Here is a 14417-nt window from a genome sequence, read left to right as displayed (position 1 = left end):
TTTGCCGACGTCACGCGACGCCGGGAACGCCCCCGTGTCTGGTCCGGCCGGGCCGTGCTTGCTGCTGGCACAGATTCAGGGGTGAAACGAGGCCCGCGGTGTTTCCCTGCGCCCAGGATCCCCCCTGTTGATCTGCTGGTTAGAAACGGTCTAACCGCGACCTGGGGCCCCGAAAATCTATTGCCGCCAAATCACCGTCGCGGCCCGGGGCCAGAAACACCCTCCAAAGCGGCCGTTCGTGACCAGGAGCTGCAGCAGCAAAGATCGAAGCCGCCGCGCTCCTATTGGCCCAGCAAGACGAGCCCCTCCAGTAACGCCGCGCTTTATTGCTTCTTTAAAAAATGTTCTCCTTCAGACAGCTTCTTTGATTTGTTAGCCTTTCTTAGACTCTATATACAGGGCGTTAGTATAACCGTAGGTCACCGGGGAGTAGTCTTGCATGCCTCCTTAGGTTTACATATGAAAGTAATTTTCTATCTCGTTTAAAAAAAAAAAAAAAATCTATCTATCCGTAGTTCCACTCTTAATTGTGGGGCTCTTTGCGTGTGTGTGGGGCTCTTTGCGTGTGTGTGGGGCTCTTTGCGTGTGTGTGGGGCTCTTTGCGTGTGTTTGGGGCTCTTTGCGCGTGTGTGGGGCTCTTTGCGTGTGTGTGTGGGGGGGGCTCTTGCGTGTGTGTGGGGGCTCTTGCGTATGTGTGTGAGGGGCTCTTGCGTGTGTGTGTGGGGGGCTCTTGCGTGTGTGTGGGGGGCTCTTGCGTGTGTGTGGGGGGCTCTTGCGTGTGTGTGTGGGGGGCTCTTGTGTGGTGTGTGTGGGGGGCTCTTGTGTGGTGTGTGTGGGGGGCTCTTGTGTGGTGTGTGTGGGGGGCTCTTGTGTGTGTGTGTGGGGGGCTCTTGTGTGGTGTGTGGGGGGCTCTTGTGTGTGTGTGTGTGTGGGGGGCTCTTGTGTGGGTGTGTGTATTGGCATTGTAAATGAGAATGCCATTTATTTATCTGTTTTCAAAACCAACACATAAATAAAAAGTTTGCCATTTAGAATGCCAATGGCTCAAACTTTTCCGAAGGCGAAACCGTTGCATTCGTGTGTGGGGCTCTTTGCGTGTGTGTGTGGGGGGGGCTCTTGCGTGTGTGTGGGGGCTCTTGCGTATGTGTGTGAGGGGCTCTTGCGTGTGTGTGTGGGGGGCTCTTGCGTGTGTGTGGGGGGCTCTTGCGTGTGTGTGGGGGGCTCTTGCGTGTGTGTGTGGGGGGCTCTTGTGTGGTGTGTGTGGGGGGCTCTTGTGTGGTGTGTGTGGGGGGCTCTTGTGTGGTGTGTGTGGGGGGCTCTTGTGTGGTGTGTGTGGGGGGCTCTTGTGTGTGTGTGTGGGGGGCTCTTGTGTGGTGTGTGGGGGGCTCGTGTGTGTGTGTGGGGGGGGGCTCTTGTGTGGGTGTGTGTATTGGCATTGTAAATGAGAATGCCATTTATTTATCTGTTTTCAAAACCAACACATAAATAAAAAGTTTGCCATTTAGAATGCCAATGGCTCAAACTTTTCCGAAGGCGAAACCGTTGCATTGTAAATGCTTGTTGTTAAATAGTGTGAAAAATGTTCTCCATGATTAATTCGTGACTAGAATCTATAGACCCTGACCACTATACACGTACCTATGTTAACTGACCCAGGTCAGCGAGTTCTTAGGGTATACCCCATTGTAAACTCACTATTCAAACTTTTGTAGGTTGAGCCCCCCAGCTGAAGTTTTTTAGATATTGCCCCCCCCCCCCCCACCATCTGACTGAAATTTCTGCAATCTAGTTCACTACATAATCGACTGCCACGCGCCTATCCCGGGCCATATCTGGCAAATAATGTTCAACACAATAAGAGTGTTTAGTAAACTGCAGGTTTGTGAGTGGGGTTGTGAAATGACAGAGGCTTATTACACAGCTCAAAACACAATTTTCCAAGATATAATGTGCGCAAATTGTTTTTACTATGATGCTTTGTTTTACACCACATAGATTGATAACACCACCAACATAAATGTGACTGGTGTGCCTGTTGTTCGCCATAGAGACTGTCAATCTGTGGATGGATTTTTGCTACTGTCATCCTCAGACTGTGCTCCACATCCAGTCTTAACCAATACTACTTCTTTAATACCGCAAGTGCTAAGAACCCAATCTCGCATAAATAGGACGAGCTGAAAGGCAAGAGAGTTTTGATAGCAGTTTCCCTCAAAGCTGAATATTCTGCAGACATTTTCAGCCAGAACAGTGACTGTAAGGGAGACAGTACTGTTAGATTTTTCGAGCACTCCCTAGCTTATTGCTGGTACACAAGAAACAATTCTTCCCTAGAAATCATTAACAAACGTTTTAGACAGTATTATAATGGGATAATTGCCCACCAACCAGTTATGGATCCGAAATCCAATTTGAAAGTCCACAGAGGGGGCGCTGAACAAACACCTAATTGAGAATTCCTTAGCGGTACAATAAGTTGCTTGCCTGAAGCAGTGGGGGATTAAGACATGTCTGTCTTATGTTTAAGAAAAATAGAACTAGTAATAAATTAATGATGTTGCCTATTTTACTTCAGAGCAATGTTGTCTGACAGACTTTGTCGTGACAAGGACATGTTAAGGATTTTGGGTGCCCTGGCCCAAAACTATTTTGGGGGCCCCTGTTCAGGACAGCTTTGGGTTTAAATGATTCACTTTCAGCTCTGCCATACCCTCTTTAACCAGGCCACTAATAGTGCACAGGCACTATGGTTGAAATTCTAAAAGTGTTTACATCTAATATTCAGCGTTAGTTTTCACTGTTGTAACAAAGCATCCGCCCACTAATTTTACAGCGAATAATATCTGTGATATCCTGCAATTTCTCAAATGTGAGGACTCGTTTTGACCGAAAATAAACTTTTTTTATGGTTGTTGCATGAAACACATTTCTCTGCAAATAGTAATAGACTCTCTCACATCAATCACATTAAAAAGAAATGGAACAAAACGGTATTTACAAGAATCTGTTTAGGAATTATTCCAGGCCATCAGGGCAAAAACAGAGCTGGATCCATCAAGGGGCCCCCTAAAAAGGCTTGATTGCAGTGCATGTAAATGTGTCCTTTTGTAATTTAGGACGAAAACCTTGATGGAGCATGTCCTGCCCATACTTGTGTCCAGGGGCACAACAAGACCTAAACTTTGAGTGGGGGCTAACACTACAAGCCAGGGCTGTCCCTAGCACTGGTCGCACACAGTGCAACAGTCTTTTTTGGCGCCCCTCCCCCATTTCCTATTTCTCCGTTAATTTCCTCACTACCGCTCACCAACAATGCACCTCTTCTCTATGTAGCACCTTTCTGGCAAACATTTAATTTTTTATAGCACTACTCCTTGTTTAAGAACATTCGGTTCTTTGATCTGCATGGTACACGTTATTTGCAGCAGGCACATTGAACTTCTGCGGTGTGTGGGTGGGAGGAGTGCCCATGCGAGGGCACGGTGAACCATGCAACAGCGTGAGAGTAGGGTAAGAGGAGGGACTGCAGGGTGAGTGAGGTGACCATATGAATTTGGGTGTGGATGTAAGTACAGAGTGGGACGAATGAATGTATGTTTAGTGGTGGGCTTATTTGAGTGAGATTGCAGATTGAGCAGTGAGGGGGACAGGTGAGTGAAGTGTCACATGAGTGCAAGTTGAGTAGTGTGCTTGTGTGAATGCAGAGTGAGGTACAGTGTGAACAGCCGAGTTCAGAGTGATCACTGTGAGTGCAGGGTAAGCGGGTGACTGGTGTGGGATCAGTATGAGGGGTATACAACGCGAGCGTTACAACGAAGTACCATTACCACGCGGTTATAACAACGAAAGTTGTTACAACGAATTGTGCTGGGTGGCGCTCAAGGATAATAAATCATTTAATTTACTATCCCAACACCTTCCCTACTATCCACGGGGACTGGTGTTGGAATAGTAAATTATATTTTTTAAATTTGCACCCCCCAACGCAAGTCGTTGTAACGACTTGCGTTGTTACAACCGCGTTGTAATGGTACGCGTTGTAAAAGTGTGCGTGGTAGTGTCATACATCCTTATGAGGGCATTGTGATAGCTGTGAATGCAGAGTAAGCATGAAAGTGAAGTTCGAGAATGAGGAGTGAGCTGTCTGAATGCAAGGTGCATTCCTAGACACTTGAAGTAACTCAGTATGTTATTGATGACCGAGTAGGGTTTTAAATATGGTAAACTATTTTTATTATGGCAGTAACCAGGGATAAGGGTGGATGAAAAAAGTGTGCTGATCTTGCAACAAAATTCCAGTCTTAAGATTAGGGTTGCTTGCTCATTATTTTGATGTCCCAGGCGGTACAAAAATAAGCGATCACCTAGAGCTGTATTGTCAGCACTTCTCTGTGCATACTTTGAACAACAAATGTAAATAGAAAGCACTTTTAATTGTTTTCTAAGGCTGCCTGAATGATCATGACTGATAATAAAAGGGAACAAAGACAGAAAAGTCACATTACAAAAAAATACATACTTCTTTATTTATAACCATATTTGGTGTCAAGACAAACAATTTGCAGGCTGTTTAAACAACACATGGCTGGCTGGCGTTTTTCTTTTGGCCACTTCAAGCCCTTTTAGCCGTGTGGGTGTTGCGTGCCTGCCTGTGTAATTGTAAAGGAAACTTTGTCTCCTTTCTGGGAAGAGCTAACCCTCCCAGAACGGGGTTAAATTTATAGAGCTGAAATGCTTAATCTGCAGTGGGAGGCAAGGTGATTGTTTGCTTTCAGTTTTAGCAGAGGAGACTTCCTGCCTCCCACTGCAGAAGAAGCATTTCAGCTCTTCAAATTACCCCCCTCCTTGGACTGTTAATGTGTTCACTCTTAACATGACAAAAGCATGGGCACGGTGTGCCCCAACGTTTTTTTTGGGGGGGGGGGGTCCTCCCCTCCCTCTCCCCTCCAACATCTGTTACTGGAGTTCTCCGATTTAAAAAAAAAAAAAACATTTTAAATGGGTGAAGACTTGCGATGCAGGACAGTGGAAGGCGAACAAAGGTAAGATTTTATGGTGGAGTGCACGCCCCCCTGAGATGGTGTCCTCGCCCCACAGATTGAAGAACAGTGTTAGAGTATTATGCATTAACCACAGAGGAAAAAAAAGGAACGGGAAGAATTTCCAATAACCATCAACAACTAATAATAGATACAGCCACTAACCAGCACAATATAATCTTCCCTCTTTGATAGCAGTCTATAAGAGGGAGGGGAGGAGGGGATGTGGCTAGCCACCAATGGAGTGAGCAGCGTTCCTCTGGGCTGCTCTCGGCTAATCCCCCATTCAGTGCCATCCTGTTACCGTATAGTGGGCTTGGGGCCCCCAGTGAACCCAGCAAGGATAAGCTCCCCATAGCAAGCTCACAAGAGCTTCCAGCAGTCGTCCCTGAGACTCCAGGCACCACAGAAACTGCAACATGCGGGCCAGAGCAGAACAACAAAATGGTGGCAATCCGCAACAGTGAAGCCCTACCGTGAGAACCCAGACCTGAGGACCTGGTGTGGGACTGATGGATGAAGCCGCGAGGCAGGACTCCAGCACCGAGGTGGAGAGCTGACCATGTGACGCAGCACCAACGACATGCAGGGGCTCTTTGCCCTGACTTTGGGGCCGGCGGGTGACCTGAAACCTGCTGCGAGAGTCATTTCCTCCCGGGGTTGTGAGGACTGCTTAGTGGTAAGGCTGAGCGGCCGGGGACTGAGCACAGCCTCTCAAAGGAGCGAGAGAGCGGCCGCCCTGTAAGACGTTGCTACCAGACAGTGAGTGGGGGCACAACCGGGACCGATCAGCCTGTATGTCGGCAGGATCCCTGGGGGGTAGCGGACCCGGAGTCAGGTGCGAGCAGCCAACACAGCCTGTTTTGAGGGACCACAGGGGGCCTAGTCAGTCAGGCCCAGGGAGCACCAGCAGGGCCATTGAATGGTAATTGGCCCAGAGTGTCCTCCAGAAGACTCTGTTGGATGCGATATGAAGCACCATCATCCAGCCACTGAGAGAGATGCAAACTATGATACATGACCCCCATGCATGCCAGTGAATTGAGGAGGAAAGGCCCTGGCAGCTGAAGACTGGCTGTGAGGTTACGCCTGTGGACCCATTGCTGTGAAGTGGCAGAAATGAGGCCCTAGGCTATGACGCAGGGCAGGTGGGGCATAGAGTAGTGGCAGCCCTGTAGAGAAAACTAAAAGAGGGAACTGACCCCAGAAACTCAGCCTGCTGCTGCTGGACAACTGCCAGGGTATAGTGGCGAGCTGCGATGTGCTCCTTGTGGACTACAAGGGACGCCTTGTCCAGGGAAGGACCTGTCAAAAGCAGCGCAATGGGCAAAACTTCCAGCAGACAAGACCCAGACCGTGGACACAGCTGGGGCTGCAACGACGAACGTGGGGGCTGTTTTCCGACAATGGAGAAGTACCCCTCATTGTCAGATATTCGGCAAGCTATCACTGCATCCAGAACAGCACAAGAAACTAAGATCGACAGCCTGATGTCAGACTTAGGTCTCTTGCGAAATGACCCCAAGCGATTGGGGGAGCAGGTCACCACCACAGAGCGTGTCATGGCAGACACATCACCTACGCTTACCTTGACAACGGAATGGCTGACCTCTATGGAATCCAAAATCTGCACCCTAGAACTCAGAGCAGAGGATGTTGAAAACCGCTCAAGTCACAACAACGAGTGGTGGGGCTGCCAGAGAAGGTGGAAGGGACCAACATGATCGCGTATCTCGAGTGGTGGATAAGGACTGAAGTAGCGCAAGAGGGCTTCTCTACGTTTTTAGCTCTTGATCGGGTGGATCAAGTCGCACCATAACCGGTGGTGGTGTGACTCCTGCACTACAAAGTTCAATACCATGTCTTGGCCCAGGCTCGCTACAAAGGAGAACTCCGCGTGGACAATACCAAATCACGAATATTCCCGGACTTCTCTCAAGAGGTGCAGTGCAAAAGAGCATCACTCCAGGAAGCTAAGAGACTGATGCGCCAGCTTGGTCTCCCATATATCATGCTCTTCCCAGCCAGACTGTGGTTTGTGACGTAAGACGGCACCAAATTCTTTCAGACACCACAGAAACTCTGGGACTGGCTAGAACAGATCCCACATCATTGGTATGCTGACAGACCGCAGAAACAGCATACAAGTTGCTCTCGACGTGGAAATGAGCCACATAGTTTGGCGGCACTGTCGCAGGCCGTAGTGCAAATTAGATGACCGAGCGTTGTAGAGGTGGTAGCGCAAATCAGTGGGGGAGACACAAGCCCACGGACACCGGCGGGAGAGCTGACTGATTGTGGCTTGATTAATTCAGCAGCCTCGAGCCCTGCGCTCCCCCTGATGATCAGACTACCTCTAATGATTAGTCATGCAATGGTACACAGACACACAAAGGGGGACAATAAAAGACCTTTCATAGCTAAGCTGGGGCAAACATGCCCAAGATGCCTTTTTCTTATTTAGTGTAACCAAAGAGGGGTTTGGCCCAAGGGAGGCTGGGTAGGGCCTGAACAATCCAAAAACAATGAGGAAACCCAACCGTCAGTTTTAGATACTGTGATAAATTACACAGACTAAGGTCATTCGCAAATTCGAATGATCTTAAGCATTTATTGGCTTCTCTTTTACGACTTTTTTTTCCCCAGAGCGGTTTCATTTAATTTGTAAGGATGTCATTACATAAGACACACCACCTTCACAAACAATTACATTTACTAAACAAACAGTTTACGCAAAAAATAAATACATACAACATAAATGAAATTACATTCAGGTTAAATACAGTCACTGTTAGATGCAACAACAATATGGACAACTGAACCATACAACTTTTCTTTTAAACTGCTTAGGCTTTTGCCTACTGGGTACACATGTCTAAGCTGGAAGGGCAAGACATTTTTTTATAAACTTGCTGCCAACAGTGAGGTACATTTTTAATAATTGAGTTGACCCAGTAGAAGTGAACGGCGAGACGTTTCGAGCCCCATCCTAGTTTTGGGGTTCTCCTCAGGGCCTTAGGACTGGATGTAATCTGCAAACGTCCTGTTTCTCAATGCACTTAAAGGTTTTTGAATCCTTGTCAACATGGGACGTGAAGTATCTATTAGAATTACCCCGCCGATGTTGTGCTGTTTGTTAATTATACCCAGACTCTTTTTTTTTTCTTCTGTTTAACTTCCCGAGTGGGCTCGTGTAATTATGTATCTTAAACATGGCGTGTTTCTGTGAACGAATAGGTCCGCCCGTTGAAGTGGTGCCAAGCATCTGTGTCTCTGACCAATAAGCAAAATCAATTCAGGAGTTTTTATTTTATCCATTTGTCTTGCGAGTAGTTTCTTGTGCTTCCCCGTCTGAGTATTCTCTTGAATGCCTAAGCAGTTTAAAAGAAAAGTTGTATGATTCAATTGTCCATATGGTTGTTGCATCTAACATTAACCTGAATGTAATTCCATTTATGTTGTATGTATTTATTTTTTGCTTAACCCCTTCCATGCTGATGACAGAACGGTTCCGTCATCAGCATCGGCTGAGCTGTGCTGATGACGGAACCGTTCCGTCATGACTCCGCCCGCGCAAGGCGGAGTCAGCACAGGCGGAAAATACGCCCCGCACGGAAGGGGTTAAACTGTTTTAGTAAATGTAATTGTTTATGAAGGTGGTGTGTCTCATGTAATGACATGCTTTACAAATGAAATGAATTGGTTCTAAAAAATAAGTAAAAGAGAAGATAATAAATGCTCAAGATCATTTGAATTTACGAATGACCTCAGTCTTTGTAATTTATTTCATTATCTAAAAGTGACGGTTGCCAACCATCGCAATGCAGTAGGTCTCGCATTTACGAGTGTTTGAGCTGTTGGCTTTGCAACAGATTTTTTATGTGAACGCCCTATGCTGCACTTTCACTTTAATGGCATCCGCGTCCCATTCTTTTGACCGCGCGTCTAAAGAAAGGGGCGCTGCCGCCATTCTAAATGGTGCAGTGAGCTAAGAAACGGTGATGGATCAAGCCCTGATCTTTGGACTGGGTAAGAGTGGTCTGCTTAATTCAGACACTCTGTTAATCACCACCCCCTTTTCTGAGCCATTCTAGTGAAAGCGCGGCATGGGGTGCTTTTACAAAAAAAGCATCTGTTTGTCAAGTTGACATACAAATGCTTTTTTTGTAAAAGCGCCACATGTTGCGGTTTCACTTTAATAGTGACCGCGCACATTTTTTTTTAGATGTGGTTTGCCTAAAGAAAGGGTTGCGGTCGCCATTAACGTAAAAGCACGGCATGGGGCGCTTGTGAACAAAAAAAGCGAAGGAATTGAAAAAAAATGCGGCTGCGCTTGGTGCCGCAACTAAACCAAAGGCGTGGTGTCCACCTTATCAGCTTGGTGTGCTGGCTATAAAAAAAAGTGTGGCGGTAGAGCGTGTCCCTCCTGCAACAACTGGCAGATGAAAAACATTTACCAAAATAGTGCTCGGAGGCTGTAATTAAAGACTACCGAGTAAAAACACATGTAACATCGGGTGTCCTCATGGGAGTTTACAAAATGAGACACTGGTACTAAGGAGGACTACTAAGCCTATTGATCAAGGAAAAGCCACAGTTTACAAAGGACAATGACAGAAGCCAATGAAAAATATGGCCATAACTTCAAGTCCATACCTGTATACAGCATGCCTCGCAGAGCAGCACACGCGCTGCCCAGGCTCGACCTAATATTTGTAATCTGCCTGGACCAGAATGACCAGGAACTTTAACATAGGATTTTCTTTATTCCATTGAGGTTAACGCAGATATTTAGCACTTTACCCGAGCTGGAGGCCATTTGACAGTGCAGTTGGGGAGTTAGCCTAGAAAAACGTCTGAGCAGGCTAGGGTCTCTGGGAGAGTGTGGGGGGCGGGGCGGGGGCGCATTTCCTGCTCCCACAGTGCTGCTGTCGGGTGAGGGTGGGTGTCAGGCTGTACTTCTGCCATCTCCACGCATGGTTTTAGCCAGATGTGGATACATACTGTAAAACCTGATATAGGGTTCCAGACCAAGTAGTTTCAGATCCAGAAACACTGGTACTCTTAGGGATACAGCCACCGGCAGCTCGCAGCAGGCTCCAATGTGCAAGTGCACTGTATAAATAAACTACATAAAACCACTTGCCTGACCATCAGAAGGCTCATAACGGTGCTGAAAGGTAGGTGATCTCCTTACAGGACTGTTCACTGTAGTGGGTGCCTCCTACAGCATATGCCAAGCCCAAGATTTGTAAGTATTTGGAACGAGTGATGGGTTTCTTAAGTTAAGCAGTCCAAGTCCACATGGACTATGTAGACTATATGTGGTCGGCCTGTTTAAGACTTCTGGATGAATCGAACAATTGAAAAGCTTGGCAGTGGAGAATTCTGATCTTTTCGTGAATCAGGTTCCACTCACGAGTCACTATGAAATAAACTTACATTCTAGTTAAGTATGACAAAACAGCCACACAATGGTTGTATGTCTCCTTGAAGAGTGTTTGTCTGAATGACCTCCGTTTCCACATTTCTAGTCCTTCCAGAGAAAATAAGCACTTCAAGATTGTTGGATTTCTAACTGTGCATCATGTCCATTTGGAAGTTCATTTTGCCGCTTACTAACAGGTAAATCGGGTGTTTAACAGTAATTGAAAACATTTTACATCTTTACTATTTTTTTTATTGCAGTGCCCCTAATAGCAGTGAACTCTGTCACAATTGTACTGCTCCTGCTGTTTGGGTAATGGGACAGAAAACCTCGGTGGCAATCGAAACCGGAGAGCGACCATCAAGAAGCATTACTGTACGTGTTATCTGGACATGGCGAGGCTTGATCTGCAGATGCAACTGAAGAAGAGATGATGATAGACCTTTTCTGTCCATAGGCTTTCATATTAAAAGTAAAAAGATGAGTGCAGCGGAGTTTAGAGTCAACGCAGAAGTATCCTGGGCAGAGCAAATCGAGGACAAAACACTAGCTTTGAAAAAAGCACAACACTTCCTCCTTTGCCAGTGGCACATATTGTATATCCCAAAAATGGGGTAACGCACTGTTGAGTCGGTTATGTAATATATTCTACTTCACATTTTGGAGGAAAAAAAAATCAAAGGGCGTATGTTTGTATTGTAATAGTTCAGGCTCAGAAATATTTGTTTCACTCCGAAGGTTTTATGTGACTTTATCATTGGCACCATTGGCCTTCATCACAAACCTAAAAATTGTCATATTTTTCGATCAGAAGATACTCCTCCTTACTGAAATTACTAAGTAGGAGAGACAACTATTGCCGTCTATATAACCATTATTTATACAAAATATCCTGGCGCTTTTTTTTAAAGTGGTCTGGTACTCAGCAGAAAAATGACATCCTGATAACTGAAAGAAGGTGGCCCATACTTGAGGGCATTTTAAGGTGTGAAAGCACAGCATCCTAATTTGGCACTTGAAACTGGTTTTACATTTACAGTTTGTTTTAAAAAATCCTTTCTGATACCCCATTTAGGTTCAACTGGGAGCAGTTTTAGAACTCCATGTTGATTCTTTTATGCCACAGTTGCTTTTCTGGTAACCTTGTAACCAATGTGTCTCTGGGTATTTATGGAATTTTGACTGTCTGACCTTTCTGCAAAGTATTTGGGTATTTTGCTCATATTAGCAGTCTGTGCAGCCTCTGGTTCACATTATGTATAGTTTCTCAGATATATCTCTTTTTATGTTCATTAGCTCTGTCAAATTTGTGTGATTAATATTTCTACTTAAGGAAATGTGCAATACCGTTTTGCATGTAGTACTCGGAGCTGCTTATAGGATACAGTTTAAAAGAAATTGGAACATTTGTGAAATTATGCCATCGGCGTATGTCCACATTAGAAAGGCATCTGTATAGTGTTTTTTAAAATGATATGGGTTCATAACTGGTAAAATGTACATTCATTCCGTAGTAGCAGTCCTAAATAAATCAAGAAAATACTGCCCCTAGATTTTTCTTTCAGATAATACACATTTGTGAAGTAACTATAATTGTGTGGTCAGGGTTTGATTACTTCTGTAAATGCAGGGCACCAGTTTTATTACATCTCACATACTTTTGATTAATTGATAATACTGCGCTAGTTGATTTCTGAAAATGTAAACTTCTTTCAGGAATAAGTGAAAACCCTGCTACTTTTTCTGAATACTCTTCCATATAGAAGTAAAAGCATAAATGGTGAGGCATAGATTGGCAGGTAAACCGCTGCAGATGGATGATGTACCAGTGTTTTGCCAGTGTTCAATGTTTGACATTGCGTGAGCAAGATAAGTATGTGGCTATTTTCCTCAGTTCTACAGTATTTAATTATTCAATGTAAGCAGTGTTTTCGAAGCTTTTCATGTAAGTGAACTAATTGACATGTAATTCCACATTAGGGACCAGACTAAGATTGCAATATGTCCCATCCCTGAAGGTTTTAAAGACACCATACCTAGCTTTTGAGGTTCTACTTTCATAGGGAAACCGTTGCATTTTTAAAATATTGCTTTGAAATTAAGAATACTTAATCAAACGGGCAGGGTGCCACATGCTAAAAGGCATGTGTAGGCCAGTCATGGTCTGAATTTGGTGTGGGATTCACTAAAATCCAAGTATGTTAATTTAATAATTTAGCAATTTGCCGACTGCCTGCCATTTCTGTAGCTGCATTTGGTCCTTGTCCATTCTCCCTAACCAAACAACATTGTTTCACGATTACAGGTCCACATATTTTATTGGTAATTTCTATTGAGTATTTCCGCTTATAGGTGGGATGAGATGGAAAGTGTACCATACATTCTTTTGTTTTTACACGTCAGGTATGTAAATAAAGGTACATTTGTATTTCACATATGGTGGTGTTGCTTGATCTGGAAAACGAAAAAATATATTTCACAAAACTGATTTCACTTAAGTCACATATCTTGAGCAGTGTTATGTGAGGATGATGTAGACCTGAAAATATGTGAATAATATGTATCCACTATTCCGTTAATAACAAGGAAGAGTCCCCTGTCGTTCTGACCTGGTATGAACAGAGAAAAATATATAAAGTTGGATCAAACTTCGGCCCTGCATGTATGTTTTTTGAGCAATTGGTCAAGAACATTTGACCAAGTTTTTTTTCTTCATTAGATTGTGGTCTTATATCTGCACTAACGACAGTGAATCTGCTCGCCTCAAATGTCTGTTTTTCTAGCAACGTTTTTAAGCATAGGATTAGCAAAAAGCCATCCTCGCTGAGCTATCATTATAGCTCTTCAGAGAAGTTTAGCTTTGTCTAGTCACAAGGGAGCAACCAGTACAAGTTAAAAATAAATTTTCAGGCTTGGAGTGCTGCAGAAATTATGCAAAAAAGATTGTGAAACATGTTGGGGGTTGCTTTTATTCATTTCAAGTAGGCTTGGATGGTACTTTTCCGACCCAAAATGTAATCCTGTGCTTCGAGTGGTAAAAAAACTTTTGCATTTTAAGTTTAGCATGGATGGCACTGTGCTAATCATACGTTTAAAGATTTTTCTGTAAAAATGGCAAAATACTTTGTCCTTTTGTAGCTCAACATTTGTCACTGTGCTAATTCTATGCTTAAAAACGTTGCTAGTAAAATAGACCTTTGAGGTGAGCAGATTCGGAGTGTCAATCAAGTTTTACTTGTATATTTCAACTTACCACCTGAGAGAATATCCAGGCGCTGTGCAGAAGGTCTTAGTCAAAGAGCCAGGTCTTGAGTCACTTCCTGAAGTGGTTCCGCGAGGGTGTGGACGGTGAGGGTATTCCAGGCTGTGGCAGCGAGGTGGGAGAAAGAGCATCTTCCCGAGTGGCAGCAGCGGATGCGAGGTATCTGTGCGAGGAGAGTTGAGCGGAAGTTCCTGGGAGGTCGGTGGAAATTTATTTATTTATTTTTATTTTGGAGATTTATAGAGCGCATGGCTGCCCGAGAGCGTCCCAGCGCTGACAGAATCCACTAAGATCTCCAAGGGAGGGGCCGGAGGCAAAACAAGGGATCAAGGGAACAGCCATGTCTTCAGGGATTTGCGGAATGTTAGGAGATTAGGTTGGGCCCGGAGGTCCGGTGGAAGAGTATTCCACATCTTGGATGCCTGAAATGAGAATTGTCGACCTCCGAAACGTGATTTTTTGATCTTGGGTATTTTGGTCAGGTGGGCATTGGTAGAGCGTAGGGTTCTGGTTGTCGTGTGGGGAGTTACGAGATTTTTCAGAACCGGGGGGGCTTTTCCGTGCAGGATTTTGTGGGTTAGGCACATGGCCTTGAAATGCACCCTTTGTTCCACCGGGAGCCAATGCAGTTCTTTGAGTGCAGGTTTGGCAGAGCAGCGTTTTTTGGTACCAGTGAGAATTCTGGCGG

The 14417-nt window shown here is 45.0% G+C and overlaps 1 protein-coding gene across 1 annotated transcript in view; it reads left to right on the top strand.

Moving 5' to 3' along the window:
• The window catches only part of IER3IP1 (immediate early response 3 interacting protein 1), a 28873-nt gene extending 15973 nt beyond the window's left edge, over positions 1 to 12900 (top strand). The window contains exon 3 of the mRNA XM_086960355.1: positions 10728 to 12900. Within this exon, the coding sequence (XP_086816481.1) occupies positions 10728 to 10783 (56 nt within the window). The 3' untranslated portion in view covers positions 10784 to 12900. The remainder of the gene's footprint in view (positions 1 to 10727) is intronic.
• Positions 12901 to 14417: the final 1517 nt, after the last annotated feature.

The sequence above is a fragment of the Lissotriton vulgaris genome, chromosome 3_1, assembly GCF_964263255.1.
Source record: "Lissotriton vulgaris chromosome 3_1, aLisVul1.2, whole genome shotgun sequence".
NCBI classification, from domain to species: domain Eukaryota; kingdom Metazoa; phylum Chordata; class Amphibia; order Caudata; family Salamandridae; genus Lissotriton; species Lissotriton vulgaris.
The sequence above is the reverse complement of the archived record's forward strand: the minus strand, read 5'-3'. Positions and strand labels throughout refer to the sequence as shown.